The 16,708-nt window shown below is 28.3% G+C and overlaps 2 protein-coding genes and 1 pseudogene across 4 annotated transcripts; all 3 read right to left on the minus strand.

Moving 5' to 3' along the window:
* Positions 1 to 1,380: 1,380 nt before the first annotated feature.
* LOC149514985 (uncharacterized) lies at positions 1,381 to 6,683 on the minus strand. Its single transcript, XM_089742955.1, is given in 3 exon segments — positions 1,381 to 1,902; positions 1,999 to 2,100; positions 6,543 to 6,683. Coding segments are annotated over 3 exon segments (765 nt in total).
* On the minus strand, positions 6,571 to 12,448 carry LOC149514986 (disease resistance protein RPS6-like). Of its 3 annotated transcripts, XM_089743280.1 has the most exons (8): positions 12,096 to 12,447; positions 10,728 to 11,115; positions 9,972 to 10,633; positions 9,514 to 9,864; positions 8,537 to 9,418; positions 7,986 to 8,430; positions 7,389 to 7,519; positions 6,571 to 7,277 (listed from the first exon to the last, which is right to left on the minus strand). In XM_089743280.1, exons 3-8 carry the CDS (start codon positions 10,434 to 10,436, stop codon positions 6,762 to 6,764), a joined length of 2,790 nt encoding a protein of 929 aa, XP_089599406.1. In that variant the 5' UTR covers positions 10,437 to 10,633; positions 10,728 to 11,115; positions 12,096 to 12,447; the 3' UTR covers positions 6,571 to 6,761. The 3 variants fall into 3 exon arrangements, with proteins under 3 accessions (XP_089599406.1, XP_089599405.1, XP_089599404.1); XM_089743279.1 differs by having other exon boundaries at positions 9,972 to 11,020; positions 12,096 to 12,448; XM_089743278.1 differs by having other exon boundaries at positions 9,972 to 11,115; positions 12,096 to 12,448.
* On the minus strand, positions 10,696 to 16,351 carry LOC149514987 (toll/interleukin-1 receptor-like protein pseudogene; annotated as a pseudogene).
* Positions 16,352 to 16,708: the final 357 nt, after the last annotated feature.

The following is a 16,708-nucleotide window of genomic DNA, read 5'->3' on the forward strand; positions in this document are numbered from 1 at the left end:
TTTTTTATTCTTTTATTTTGAAATTCTTGGCTAAGAGAATGATACAATTACTATATATATTAATGTCAAATTTATGATTTTTTTTAGTTAAAAGAAAACATTAGCTATATATATGATATGTTTTTTTTTTTTAAATGAACAATAAACTACTTTAAATTTGCATTTTTTTCACTAGATAATTATAATATCATTTAAATATTTTCATTTGATTATTCAATTTTTAAATGCTTTTAATATTTAAAAATATATTTATCCATTTCTTTCAATTTATATAATAGTTTTATATTAATTTAATTAATATATAAGACATCTCTTAAATCACTATTTCTTAAGCAGTTGTAAAATTCATTAGGAATATTAGTAATTATTTTGTTTTTTAATTTAAAATAAAAGATACTCTTTTTCAATTTAAAATCACATAAATCTATTAATTTATTTTTTTATTTTATCACTTATGATTTATTAATAATCCCTCATTTTTAATGAAAATCGTAGGTAACTATAATTTTCTCATTAAATTAAGGTTCCGATATACTTTCTAAGATGTTTTGTATTTGCCTTTGCATCAAATTAATCTTTTAAAGATAAATATTTTAATCTACAATTATCAAATCTCTTCTTTGTTACACCTTTTAGTTAACTTGTAACGTCTTTCTATTGTTTCCTTTAACAATATTAAATTCATATCTATCTATTTTTTGCTCTATGTTGATTTTCAACTTGTGGATATTTTTGCTCAAGTGTTACACAATTGATAAATAATGAATCATAATATTTTATATTCTTTTGGGCAAATGAAATTTTTTGAAAATTTTATTTAACATGTTTGTATTATTTCTATTTTAAATGAAAATTGGATTATGCAAATGAAAAAAAAGTATATAGTTATTACTATTACTACTACTATATTTTGAATTATAATTAACATTTAAACATTTTCATAACCATCTCACTTTTAACAAATTAACCCAAAACTATTATATATACTTTATATATACATTATACATGTAAATTAAATACTATTTATTTATGTGTCTATACATATATTTAAATAAATAAAAGTAATCTGTGTATTGCACATGTCACAAATTAATTTGCAATAAACTATGCTTTTGGTTGAACTCATCGAAAACTCCATCAGATCCCTACCCCACTTACAGAACCATCAACTTTGAACTTTAATACACCAAAAGGAGGATATTAATTGCAAGGTTTTCTTTATCGATGAAGAGAAAATATCAATACCATTAGCATACATGAAAAAAATATATCAGAGATGAAGATAAGACAGAAGGCCATTTTCCTTTACGCCACCAAAGCCAAGCAAGTCTCGATTGAACCAGAAATTTGATTAATCCTATACATTAATTACTATTTGACTCAACTCTGCATCCTATACAAGTTTCTTCGGGATTTGAAGAAAGTATAAATAAAAGCCAAAACAAATAAACTAGAACATTTACTCATCCATAGCAACTGATCAAGAAAGTTGCACTTGTCATCTGGCTCATAATCATATACGAGGTCAATACCAGATTGTAGTACACGTAAATCCGAAAGCAGCGTAAGGCTAATATGATCACCAGCTTCTAGTTCATTGCCCCTAAATTTGCAACTAGTTAACCAATATAAGGTGTTGTTAGTTTCCGGAATTCCAATAAAAGGTTTAGAATAAGTCCACTTTGTACCTTTGGTCTCGTTCACGATTTCAATTCGTAGTAAGAATTCAAATGTTTCATCATTGTTGGCAACAAGAAAGATAATTGATTTTACCCAGCTAATCTTTTGAGTAGAGTTTGGGGGCACTGTAATTGAAACCTTAGGAGGCCTGCCAGCCCCATAATATGGAATGTCATTAATTGCAGGAACAGAAGCAGTAATTATGCCACAATCGTGTAATACCTGTAGCATTGAATTGTAGAATAAGTTATTAAAAAAAAAACAAAAAAAAAAAGTGGTAATATAAAAAGTGAAAAACTTGGAAAATGAAAAGGGAACCTGTGGGGAAGCAACCATTTCTTATTCATCTGAAAAATTGCAAATTTACAATTTAACATTTTCATAGGAGCCCAAATTTAGTAAGTCTTCAGTTAGTTCCAACTCATATTTCGTGTTACAAGTTTATTGCCTGAGAGATGTGAATGTGTTGTTTATATATCAATGTTAATGATAATCAAGTATCATGCAGAAAAAATGAAGTGCTATTATATTTATATATAACAAAGTCAGTATGATTTTTTTGAACTCTTTATTGATACAAGTCAAAATTTATTGGATGCAAATTATTTTATCACTTCTATCTCAATTGATTTTTTTTATTATAGAACTTATGGAATAAAAGTAAAAAGAAAAAAGAAATCCAAAAGAAAGAAAAAATTTTAAAAAACAAAAAAATGATAAAAACAAAACAAAAGAGGGAGGTATAATGGGAACACCTAAAACATAATAGAACACCTTAAATCTATCTTCAACTCAATCCCATTTTCAAAAAAAAAAAAAAATCATGAATCCAATCTCGATTTTTTTTTAAAATGCACTTATATTAGATTGGTGTGAATTAAAACTAGTTGAATATGGATTATTTTATCATTTATACTTTAATTAACTTTTTTTATAAAATTTATCTCATAAAAAATTAAATTAAAAAAAATTTTAAAATAAAAGAAATGATAAATAGATTTAACAAAAATAAAATTAAAAAAATAAAAATATATAAGATAGAGAAAGAATAAGATGCCACGTGTACACCATCTCTTTCTTTCATTCTCTACAAAATTAATATATTAGATTTTAAGAATACAAAACTTGAAAGCAATAAATGAAAGAAAAAGTTTCCGATCTCAGACGTTAGACCTAGACTTTTGCCTTTTTTTTTTTTTTTCAATATTCCATTAATCTCAGACCATGACTTTGTTTTTCTTTTTCTTGACATGAACATGACTTATCATTTTCAAATGAGTGATATCCAAATACTTTTTCCAGTCTCTTACTCCACACCATTTTATACGAAAAAGAAAATCAAGCAAAGCGGGTCAATCCCTCCACCAGACCACAACTCACAACTGGGAGAAGAAAATTGAAACAAATTTATTTTCCAGACGTCCACCAAATTTGTTGGAAAAGATATAACTAGAGTGGACATTTAATTCCTCCTTTTCTCAGTTTGTCCAACTTCCAATTATAGTTTTCTATTATATAATTCATTAATAGTTGATATTCTTTTGTCCATTAGATTTTTTTTTTTTGCCAAAGATTATTTTGAATCATTAATAGTCGGAAAAGATCTCTTGGCTTCCGTACTTGATCTTTTTCATTTTTTTTTTCTCTGCATACAGGCAGTCCCTACATCAGATGGGTGTTTCTTAATGCAACACAAACACAATCAACATCTTGTGGTTGGCAAAAAGAAAATCTTATCGACAAAAGATTTTTTTTCAATTTTCTTATGGTTGGAAAATAAATTTGTTTCAATTTTCTTCTCCCAGTTGTACGATCAATTGGTTTGGACTAGTGGAGGGATTGACCCGCAATACATTGGAAATGTATTTGCTTGATTTTCTTTTTCGTATAAATTGGTGTGGAGTAAGAGACGGGCAAAAAGTATATAATTAATTTGGATCCACTCATTTGCAAAAGATAAGTGATGTTCAGGTCAAGAAAAACAAAAGCAAAGTCATGGTCTGATATTGGAATACTGAAAGAAAAAAGGGAAAATATCTAGGTCAAAATATTTTGTTGTTTAGCACTTCATTTGAGTGAAAAGCAGCTTTTGAAAGTAAAAATTATTTTCAATAGAAATGCTAAAGGAGGTCTTAGTTTAGCATTTCTATTGTGCTTAAAAACTTTTAAGAATTTTAAATATTTGGTATTGTTGTGAAAAATGATGCGGTGAATTAAAATGTTCAAAAAGATATGTGTAAAATAATAAAAATTTAGAAAAATTAAAGTTTAATTCAGTCAGATCATACAATTTCCGTTAAGAGATAACATTTCTATATTCCAATATGAGTATAAGTACTTAAAGTCCTATCTCTTATTTTCATCCATCTGTTAGGAGTTTTTTTATTTGTATTTACAAATTAAACCTTTGCTCAAAAAAGTCAATTTTTTTGTTCTTTGACAATGAGATTTAGTCGACAGCAAATTTTTAACGCAAAAGTCACTTTCAAGCTTAATGCTGAGCTGAACTAAATATTATATTGAAAAAAAAAATAAAATACAGAGTTAGAGAAAAAGCTAGCCTTAATTATGGCCCTCAGCTTCATGATTAACGGACACATCCCAAGTAGTATTTTAGTTTTTGGCCCTCAGCACTACAATTCTTCATTTATTTAACCTGTTATAATTTATACAAGAGAGGTAGAAATGACGAAGATGAATCTGTTTGAATTTTCTTCTTCCTGTAGTAGGAATTGGGTGGAGTGATTGAAAATATGTATTTGCTTGATTTTCTTTTCCGTATAAACTGTTATGCAGTAATAAATGGCCAAAAATATAATTGGATCCTACTTATCTGAGCAAAGCTGTTGACTTGTGTGAATTCTGATTTAGTATGTATTAGATATACCATTTGATTAGATTTATGGTCTTAATTTCATTTCCTTGTTTAATCTTTGGAATCTTTTTCTCTTTTTTCAAAATTTCCTCTTGGCATATATCATTGATTAGTTTTGTGATCTTATTTCCATTTCTTTGTATAATATATGGGATCCATCTCTCTTTTTTTGACATTTCCTTTTGGCGCTAAATTAGATGTGATGAATTTTGCAGTTGAGATGGATAGCAAATGCTGTTTGTTCTTTTCACAGATTTTGAAAAGGGGCAATATGTTTTTAAAGAAAAAAAAAACATGACATTGACTTTCACTTGGTAAAGTTGTGTGACATTTACTTACAAGGAATGAAGTTTATTGAGCATGAATTCTACATTCCAACCAGTTGAACCAAATGCCGGTATCTTACATTATCGAAACTATTTTATGTAATCATATTTTCTTCTGACCAAATGTACTTATTCATTAGGCTATAGTTTATTTGCTCTACTTTTTAGTGGCATTTATTTCCTGAATTATTAGATTTTGGGAGAAAGTAATTCCGAAAAAAATATATTGAAAGAAAACATGTGATTTTTGAATTTTGTTGATCTTAAAAAATTTAAGATTTTTATGTTTGTTTAGAAGAATATAAGATTACCTAATAAAATATTTTATTATATTATTTTTGATGAGAAATGAATAACACATGATATTCATAATATTTATGCGAGTAACATGTGAATAAATAAATTATTTAAAATTTTATTTATTTAACATGTAAATTGTTTATTTAATATTTTTATTAAATTATTTAAGTAAAAGTATTTTAGGTTTTATTGTACATATTTTCAATAAAAATCATTTTTGTATTTTAAAAACATTATTTTTGTTAAATTTTGAAAATTTTTTCCTATTTTAAATAAAGATTGCATTTTTAATATTAAAATATCATTTTTGTTAAATTTTAAAAAATAAAATTTTTCATATTTTAAACAAAAATTTTTGTTTTTTTTTTTATAAAAATGTCATTTTTATTTAATTTTATAAAATAATTTTTTATATTTTTAAGAATAATTACGTTTTATCTTAAAAAATTGTTTTTATTGAATTATAAAGATTGAATAGAAAAACAACATATAAAATTACTATATTTTAAAGACAAATAATGTTGTCTATGTAGTTTAAAAATGTAATTAAGTAAAGGTAAATAAGGTAAAATAAAATTTTTATTTTCTCTTTGAAATCTGAAAAACTTCAAAGAAATGAGAGTTTTTTTTTTATTTTATTAACAATTAGGACATTCTTGGATATTATTTATTTATTAATATTAAATGTATTTTATATTATGTATTTATAATATATAATTATCGAGTTGAATCAATCGAGTTAAATATTATTTATTTATTAATATTAAATATATTTTATATTATATATTTATAATATATAATTATCGAGTTAAATGATTGAGTTGGATTAAGGCTTTAAATATTAAAACCAAGGTTTGACTTGAATTTTAAATAGGTATTATATTTTTATCATTCATAAATTTAATATTTTTGTTCAAATCTTTTAAAGAATCAAGTGTCTTTGAGTTTAGACAAATACTCCGATCATTGGATAGATTTAATGTAAAATAACTTGAGTATATAATAAGTATGATTTTGTTTTTAACTCTTTGATTAATTTGTTTTTAAGGAAACGAAACTCGAAAGCAAAAAAAAAATGAAATAAGAAAAATTTCAATCCCAAACCTAGACTTTTGCCGATTTGCTGTTGACGAAGGGAAGAATTGTGGAGCTGAAGGTCAAAAACTGAAATACCACTTGGGACGTGTCCGTTAATCATGAAGCTGAGCGCAACAATAATTTTCCCAAGAAAATCAGTTTCGATTATTAAGGCATAGGAACAGAAATATTGAGAATCCCAGAAACATTGTTACAACAGCCTCCAAATTTGCAATAAACTATGCATTTGGTTGAACTCATCAAGAACTCCATCAGCACCTTACCTTATTTACAGAACTATCAACTTTCAACTTTAATACGCCAAGAGGGGACTCATTGCCAGGTTTCTTTATCAATGAAGAGAAAATATCAATATCAGTATCATACACGAAAAAATCACAGATGAAAATACGACAGGAGGCCATTCTCCTTTACGCTAGCCAAGCCAAGCGAGCCCCGATTAAGCCAAAATTTTGATTTGCTCCAATGAAATCCTACATTAATCAGCATTTGACTAAACTCTGCATCCTATACAAGTTTCTTTGGGATTTGAAGAAAAAATAAAAAAAAACTCTAGAAAAGAAACTAGAACATTTACTCATCAATTGCTTGCACTTGTCATCTGGCTCAGAATCATATACGACGTCAAAACCAGAGTGTAGTACACGTGAATCTGAAAGCACCGTAAGGCTAATACGATCACCAGCTTCTAGTTCATCACCCCTAAATCTCCAACTAGTTAACCAATATAAATCGTTGCTGGTTTCCGGAATTCCAATAAAATGTTTAGAATAGGTCCACTTTGTACCTTTCGTCTCGTTCACGATTTCAATTCGTGGCAAAAATTCAAATGTCTCATCATTGTTGGTAGCAAGAATGATAATCGATTTTAGCCAGCTGATCTTTTGACTAGAGTTTGGGGGCACTGTAATTGAAATCTTAGGCCTGCCACCTTGATAATATAGAGTATCATTAGCTCCATGATTAGAAGCTGTAATTATGCCACAATCGTGTAATACCTGTAGCATTGAATTATAGAATCAGTTCTAAAAGAGAGTGAGAGAGAACAAAAAAAAAAAAAGATAATGGTAATATATAAAGTGAAAAACTTGGAAAAGTGAAAAGGGAACCTGCGGGGAAGCAACCATTTCTGATTCATCTGAATAATTGCAAACTTGCACTTTAACATTTTCATAGGAGTCGAAACTGAGTAAGTGATCAGTTAGTTCCAACTCGATATCTCTACTTACAAGTTCATTGCCTGAAAGATGTGAATGTGCTGTTTATATATCAACGTTAATGATAATCAAGTATCATGCATATCCAAATATTAATTCTAAAACTTAGATATCCCTAGTTTAGTATCACTAAAGTAAATTGTATTAACCACTCTTATTAATGTATAATCCATTATCCTTAATCTTTATATACTGTGAATTTCAAAAATATTAAAAGGTAGTTTGTATAGATATACCGTTGAAAATTCAACCTGAAATTATATAAACTTATTTTTGATTATATTGTTCAAACCCAGTACTCCTCATATATCTTATATTTAGGACATTTTTCCTTTTCTTTTTTTTTTTTTGTAAAAAGGAAAAAATTAATAGTTCGTTGTAGTTAATAGATATTAAAAGCTAAAATTAAAATTAAAATGTCAAATACTCCCACTTTGGACAAAAAATTAGAAACAGATTAATTACTATTCCTTGCTATCATACTCATACCTGGAATATAGTGTGGAAAGTCATGTTCATATCTGATGTTTTCTGATTCACATGTAACACCAAATTCTCTAACATTGAAAGTAAAATTTGATACTGTGCAGCTCACAAAATCGCCACCTTCCAAATGTAAGCCCATTGTTGGCCAATGGATTAACCATGACATTGTGTTATTCTTGGTTTCAGGAATTCCAATGAAATTAGAGAAATAACGCTGCCTGACGTCCTTGGTCTCATTAAAAATAGAAAGACTAGGTTGAAATTCGAAAATTTGATCACTAACGAGGGAAAAAACGATGCAAAACTTGAAGCAACTTATCTTTTCACCAGGATGAGATGGTGTGGGCAAAGAAAAAGCAATCCGAGGCCCTTTAGTGCGATGCTCAAACCAGATTGGAACCTCACTTCCCAAAATAAAAGTGCTAGTTATACCGCATTCATGTATTACCTGATCCATCAAAATTGTTAGTTAATTAGGAATATATTGACCAAGTAATATGAGCAAACAAAAGATGAAAAAGGATATAAAAACGTAAGAGAGATGGGGAAAAGACCTGTGGGGTCGTAACTACTTTTATGTCTGTTAGGTAGTTAAAAAGTTGCACTTTATTGCTGTCGATAGAAACAATGTTGAATAAGTTTTTAATCTGTTCCACTTCAAAGTTTTCAATTGGTTCTAACTTGAACACACCTTCAACCTCAGCTAGCTTTTCACATCCGAAAATATAACACCTTTTCCAAGACATTAGACATTGCCAACTTGAAAGCACGTGCGTTAATGGAGACGATGACATGTAAACCCCCGTGAATGGACTGAATATTGGAATCTTTGGAATCAGTTGGAGCTCTGAGCAAGAAGTCAGTCGAAGTTCATTAAGCTTTGTAAGGCTACTAATGCTCTTCGGCAGGCTATGGATTGGATTTTTACTTAAATTTAAAAACTTCAAGGAAGGTAAGCTGCTAAAATCATTGGGCATGACATCAGAAGATAGTTTGCAACTTTCAAGACTCAACTTTGCCAGAGAGCATGGTAAAGATGCCCAAAAGAAACCCAATTCTTTGCTTCTTTTCAGTGATAGCCAAGATATCCACGATTTCGATTGACATATGGCAGTTTCATTTAAATTAAGCACCCTTAATGATTTCATATTTTGCAACTCTCTAGGAATATCATCAAGTCTTGAGCAACCAGATAAACTAAGCACTTCAAGAGACAATAGCAAACCAATTGTTCTTGGAAGTTTCATAAGGTTTTTGCAACCTTTAAGGCTAAAAAAAGTAAGTACCTTTAGCTCACCAATGGATTCATCAACCTCAGTCAACTTTATGCAATCTTTGAGCATCAACTTCTCAAGACTTGGAAGTCCTAAAAAGTTTGGGGTTTTGAGAAGGCCATGTGAATGATTTAGATTAAGGATCTTTAGATTTGGAAGACACTGTAAAAAAGAAAAGAAAAAACTCTTTTTAGAAATGTGTTATTGCTTCAAAAATAAAAAAGGAAAGAGAAATTAGTGGTTATCACTTATCATACCTCGGTATCCTTCCAAAAATGTTTAAGGTTACTGTTGCGCATGTCAAGAACAACTAGCCTCTTAATATCAAAATCTGTTGGAAGAGATTGTAGAGGAAATCCATGCCAGCGCAACCATATTAAACCTTTGGGAAAGTCTTTGAAGTCTCCTTTAAGTTTTACATAATCCAACTGAAGTAGTTTAAGTCTCTGCATCTTTGCAAATGCTTCAGTTTCTATATCAACCTCATTTGACATAACAAATCGATTTTTTGAATGCTTTGCAAAATGTAGACCTGGAGTTGTCCGTTTAGACTTGTTTTCTAGCAATCCTTGTAAGTCGACAGTGAGAGACTTAATTGTTTTTGAACCCTGGATCAGAAAGTGTATCTTAAAAAAAATTGAAAAAAAAACAGTTGTATGATAAAAGTTAAAAAGATACATACAAGAAACAAGTAGATTAAAATAAAGTCTCTTACAATTTTTTCTCTTATTACATCGAACGCGTCCTTATCCCACAACCTACTGCGTTTTCCAGGATCAAGAGATTCTTGGCGAATAATTTCCTTTCCCATATCTCTAACCATTTGATGCATCATTAGCTTGTTTTTTTCATTAATAATTACGAAAGACCTGCCTATGAGATTTTCAATTCCAACTGTTGTATAGAAACCACAACCATCCAAAATTGTAGCTGTATAATCTCTATCCTTCCCAATGAATAAGCAAGCTATGTCAAGGAATAAATTTTTATCATGATCATCTTGAAGGGAATCATAGCTTACTCGTAGAATCTTTTGAATTTTGCTATCAGGGATTGCTTCCAATTTCCCCAATGCACTTTTCCATACACTCATACTTTTGCTAGAGAGAGAAGAACCCAAAACTTGAAGAGCTAATGGAAGCCCAGCACAATAGTTGACTATATTGCTTGCATACTCCATAAAACTCTCAGTTATAGAATTGTGGCCGAAGGCATACCAGTTAAAAAGTTGAAGTGATTCATTGAAAGCTAATTCTTTTACTTCAAACACTGTGCATAAATCTCCATAACTAGACGATCCTTTCAAATCAAATATCTGGGTAATAAAAGGACCGCTTAGCAGATGTCGACGCCTACTGGTTAGGATGATTTTACTTCCTGGAAAAAAGGGTATTCGCATTCCAATTATTTTAGTTATGTTTTCCAAATCATCAACATCATCAAGAACAATAAGAGCTCTTCTACAACATACAGCTTCGTTGATCTTAAGAATTCCATCCTCTGCACTGTAGATTTTGTTTGCTTTTCCCTTTAGGATATCTGAAATAAGTTGTCTTTGCAAACGAACCAAGCCATTGCGCTCTTGTGTCGTTTCTCTAACATCTGAAAGGAAACTATAACCTTCAAATCTTTGGATGTTTTGATTGAAAACAACTTTGGCAATGGTTGTCTTCCCAATCCCTCCAATTCCACAAATTGTTGCAATGCCAGTGTTATTTGATCCATCTTCTTCTATCCACCGATTAATGCGTGTCACAAGAGAATCTATTCCAACCAAATAAGGAGGGACGTATAAAGCAGTGTGATAGAGCTTATTTTGAATCTGCTTAACAATATCTTGAATAAATTGTGACTCATGCCTACAAATTTTAAAAGATAAGTGTTAAATTATTAAAAATATATGATCAACCTAATACATTTTAAAAATTAAGAAACACACAACATAAATTAATAAACCAATGCAAATTTTAATGAAACTCACATACGATGAGACATGAACTTAAGATTTAAAAGTCTTAAAACCTTTTCCTCTTGAAGGTCTAAGAAAAGTTTGTTGGTTTCAATAAAATTACATCTTTATCCTTAGTCATTATAACTTTTCCTTCTTGTGAAATTTAATGTGGAATAACATAGGATATACTAAAAGGAATTTGACTCAAAAGTTTCTAAAGGCAATAATAAATATGTTATTAATACAATTAAGGCAAGTTCTACCAAGTGGGAAGTCTTAATACAAACCTAAGATGCTAATAACTTACTAAGTATAGAGCCAAGAAACCAATCCAAAAGATATGCAATGTCCCAACAAAATACTAGACAATCAAAGAGCTGAGTGTCACGGGCTCTGGACTTGCGCCTGGTGCGCCCGCCCAGGGCGTGACTTGAGAACATAAAAAAAGCATAGCAGCAAAGCCCTAGTGAGAACCCCCTATAAAAGAAACCGCAACATTGTGCTAGAGTAAAATACAACAAAAAAAAGAAAAAGAATTGAATAATATTTTCATTCGACTTCCAACGTTTATTGATCAATAGCATCAGAAACACAACTAGCTACTGTCATGATCTACCGTTCCTCCTATTCCCGTTCTATAAGTTTATTTATAATTACTCATTTTCATCTGCAATTGGGGCTATTTACATTTTTTTTTCTTAGACTTGATGAGAAGAAATTTGTTTTTTTCATCCACAACCATTTAAATTTCAATAAAAATGAACAAAATAAAGCCCAAAAAACAGAAAACAAATCATAGATTTACAGGAATTCACTAAAAAATCAACCTCAATCAAAGATCAAGAAGAAATTATTGAAAGCAAGAAATAACAAAAAACTTAAAAGTACCTTTTTATTTGTTTAAGTTTCTGCAAATTTGTGTTGTATAGGACTTAAAAAGAACTAAGACCTTGAGAGATTTTGCTTCAAACTCTAAAATTTCGAAAACCCATCCATGAGCACTCCATGGGCGTGGGTTTAGGTCTGTGGTGGTTGGATTAGACAAGAAATAAAACGAGCCATGGCTGGTTGGGTGCCATGGCTGGTTTGAGTCGAGAAAGAGTGGGACTTTGAAGGGTGCAGAGGAGGGTGGTTCATTGGCACTTTTAATTGCAAGAAAAAATTGGTTGCAGCGAGAAGTTTGGTGGGGGTTAGGATTAGGGCTCATTTATAAAGAAGTGGAGAGATCGATTTAAGAAAGATTAAAAATAGTAGTGAAAAAGAGATTAATTATTATAATAATAAAATTAAATATTATAATGATAATATTAAAATTAATGATAAAATATATATTTGGATGTAAAAATAATTATGACAATGAAATGAATTATAGTAAAAAAATAAAAGTGATAATTAAAAATATTAAATTAAAATTTGTATATAATAAATTTATAATATATATTTGATATTTTTTATATTAATAAATTATTAAAAATATAAAAATATTTTTATATTAAACAATAATTTTATTCATAAAAAATGAAAAGTAATTAAAATTAATACTATAAAAATTTATTTAATTATTAATTAGTTTATTATATAATTATAAAATTTTATTTATTTATATTAAACTAATAAAATTTTTTAAATGAAAAAAAACGAAATGAAAAAAGAATTTAAGTGATAGGGATGTTTTTGATGTACATTATAATTTCGAAGTTAAAAAAGAAAAAAAGATGAAAGAGTATGGTTGTTTCTGGAAAGAACCATTGCAGTGGGATCAAAAATTTCTCACTGGACCCTTTCAGGTCCATTCTAGCTTTTATTTCCGGTGCGTTGAAAGCCCCTCAACTGCACTAAAGTTTTGTCATCCAAATGACAAATCCCAGCACGTTTGAGCATTAAAACATGCTAATCTCACCGCACTGGCACTTCGGTGGAATCCAAATGCACACTTAGTCAATGCTTAACTAATAAAAAATTAGAGAGAGAAATAATGGGTTAAAATTGAGTAGTTTTGACAATTTATTTTCATTTAGATTAAGAAATTTATGATTAAAGGGTTTAAAGGAAATTTAGAAAGAATATTATTTTATAATTTAGATGAAAAAAATATTAAATGATTAATATATTCATTTCACTAGTTATTAACTTTTATTTTTATTAGGATTTTATTATTGGTTTTATTGTTTTGATATTTATAAGTTGTTAAATTTTCAAATGTCAATATTTTACTATAATATGTCAAAAAATTGTAAGTACTTTGTTTTCATATAAATAAAAAATTAGATTTTGATTAATTACTTTAAAAATTATAAAATTTTTTTTTATGATTATAATTATAATTACTATATTTGATAATAAATTATGTAAATTTAAAAAAAAAATGATCATGATGATGCCTATTATGTCTGCATCTATGATAAATGCGATATGACAAAAAAAATATCCACGACCTTAATTTAAATTTATTGATTAATTATTGATAGCTTCAACTTTATGAAAAAAAAAATCTCATTTGTATACCATTATCAAAAATGCATATATCATTTATAGTGATTGTATTGGTCTAGGAATACAAATATTAATCTTCGATTATAGGCACTCATCATTACGCTCATTATTAATCTTAGATTCTTTCTACTCCAATTAAAGTTTTTATGTTTCTTCTTCTTTCTAATTTTTTTCAATTTATTCTTGTTAATATATTAAAAGCACTCGTCATCAAGCTCGTTATTAAAATCATAGTTGTCATCTCTATCACCATAAAATTCAATAACAAATTTGAAGAATTGGTGTGGATCACAATTATCCTCCCATAGAAACCATCTCAACACTTCCATTGTTATCCGATTGATGCTTACCATTATCACTGCTAAACTCACCTGACATTTCCTTATGAACGGCTTCCTACATTGCACACATCTGGATTAACCAATAAATACTACTTTGATATAGGATTGCATTAGTATCCTGTGAAGATTTATCAATACTTAAAGATTTCTTACAATCCTTCAGAAGAAAAGGATTAATCTACATGCTTTGTGAATTCTTCGATCAATGATTAAAGTCAGAGAAATAATGATAAATACGAATCTAAGTGAATTTCAAAAACAACCTAAAAGAATGATTAGATTGATCAACTATAGGCAGCTCAACTTAAAAGACTGTCATCGAACCTTATCATTATCAATCAAGTGTTCCTATGGATAGGAATGTTGGAATTTCCGTATCTAAAAGTTAATAAATGAATGTAAAAATTTTGAAAATTTGAAAAAAAAATCTCTCAATAAGTTTAGATTTTGTCAAAATTTTATTGGTTGATTAATTACTTGAAAATTAAATTTATTTAATTGATAGATAAACTTAATTGGTAAAAGTTTTCAGTAAATAAATTTTTTTTGTAATAAAGTAATTGACTCTATAAATATGAAGTATGTCCTAAGCTTTATACTCTTAAGAAAGATGTAATTTTTATGTGATCTCTAAGCGAGAGATGTACTTTTTTGTGAAAGATTAATGAGGTTATATGTATGTGAGAAAAAGTTGGGGGAAATGTTAAGTTTAGTGGGATAAACAATAATCCATGGGTTTAAACATCAATTAGTAAGCATTAAGATTAAGTAATTTGTTTCAAGGTTTGGAATGTTTGTTTATTGGTGTTTTATGTTTTTTGTAATTTTTATATTTATAACGAATATTTCTTTTATGTGGATGTTGGCAATGAGTACCAAACCACTATAAATATTAAGTTTTTTGTGTAATTTATTTTCTATTGATTTCATTGTAGAATACATTTATATTTGAAAATCGCAATAATATATTTATTTAATTTTAATTATAAATATTTAAAATATTAAAATATTAATATAAAATTACAATTAAATAGAAAAAGATTAGTTTCGACTTTTAAAAAGAGAGGCTTGGTAAGCTCGTCTCATGAACAAAACACCTTTGCAAATAAATAGAAAGACAAGATATAAAAAGCCAAACATATTCTATCAAGAAAAAAAAAAAAAAGAAAGACAAACATATAGAGAAACACACACACACACATGAATCTTATACTTCTCGGAAAAAAAATTTAAATACTATCCACTTAAAATATTAAGGGTAAAAAATTTTAAAATGTGAGATAAAAATGATTAGTTACATTAAACAATCTAAACTAATAAAATGTAAATAGTTGAATTAGTATTAAAGATTGGTAAAATTATGAAAAATTTAAATAAAATAATGCAACTAAGACATATTCAAAAGGATATATTAATAATACTAATTTTACTTTTCCAAAAAATTAAGGATTTGAGTTCCATATCTTAAATTTTTTTGGTTCTCACTAACTCAAATCTCAATTTAACTTAAAAATCTTTTATATCAAATTTTTTTCTCTCCTAAACAATTATACATCTAGTATACCTACCTTTTAATGTATTCAAGTAATATACAACAACAATTAGAATTGCAGCTTTTTCTATATTCTTTTCTTCTGAAATTATTTAAGTAGTTAATAAATTTGTTTTTGACTCTTCACCATGTATTTATATACACAGACGACAGAATTAATGTCATGAAATAATGAGCAATTGGGCATGTAAATTAAGTTTGCACTTTTTAAGAAGAGAGTATGCATCGTAATATGGAACTTGATTAGTTATATATTTGTACCTATTTTGTAAAACCATGCCTGCAACATCTGCAACTTCTTTTAAAGCATTCCTCCATCTTTGTACCATGTCCATTTGGGATTTGAAATTCTCTTCATGTTTGGCAAACGCTTCTGCATAACTCCCTGTTTGCTTTTTGACTTCGGTTGGATCGACATCGTAGAAAATAGGCAAAACAATGTGTTGAGAGGATTTCTTACGTTCCAGTATCTTCACAAGTTCGTTAAGGCACCATGTTGATGTAGCATAATTTTTTGAAAAGACAATGATGGAAATTTTTGATTCATGCAGAATCACTTTTTCAATTTCATCTTTTATATTCTTCCCTCTCTCAATTTTTTCATCATCTCTAAATGTATGAATCCCTGCTTGTACCAATGCTGTGTAAAAGTGATCTGTAAAGTTTTTACGCGTATCCGTACCTCTAAAACTCAAGAATACATGATAAGCACATCGAGAAATTGAGGTAGAGGCTTCATGAATCATTGAAACAGCCATTGCAAAAAGTCCTACAAGAGAATCAAGATTAATTGGTACCTGAAATAAAAGTAGAACAACTTAACTATATGTTATCAAAGAGAATAATGTAATAAGAAAAATGAAGTCCTATTATATTTATATATAACAAAGTCTTAGTATGTCTTTTTTTTTTTTGGAACTCTTTATTAATATTTTAAGGAAACAAAACTTGAAAGCAATAAATGAAATAAAAAATTTCCGATCTCAGACGTCTGACCTAGACTTTTGCCCTTTTTTTTTCAATATTCCCAATAACTTTGCTTTTCTTTTTCTTGACATGAACATGAGTTAAAAATTTTCAAATCGGTAGGTTTTGCCGTTTTCTTATTCCACATC

Source organism: Durio zibethinus, chromosome 14 (assembly GCF_047325235.1).
Source record: "Durio zibethinus cultivar Kanyao isolate XHJ-2024 chromosome 14, ASM4732523v1, whole genome shotgun sequence".
NCBI lineage: Eukaryota > Viridiplantae > Streptophyta > Magnoliopsida > Malvales > Malvaceae > Durio > Durio zibethinus.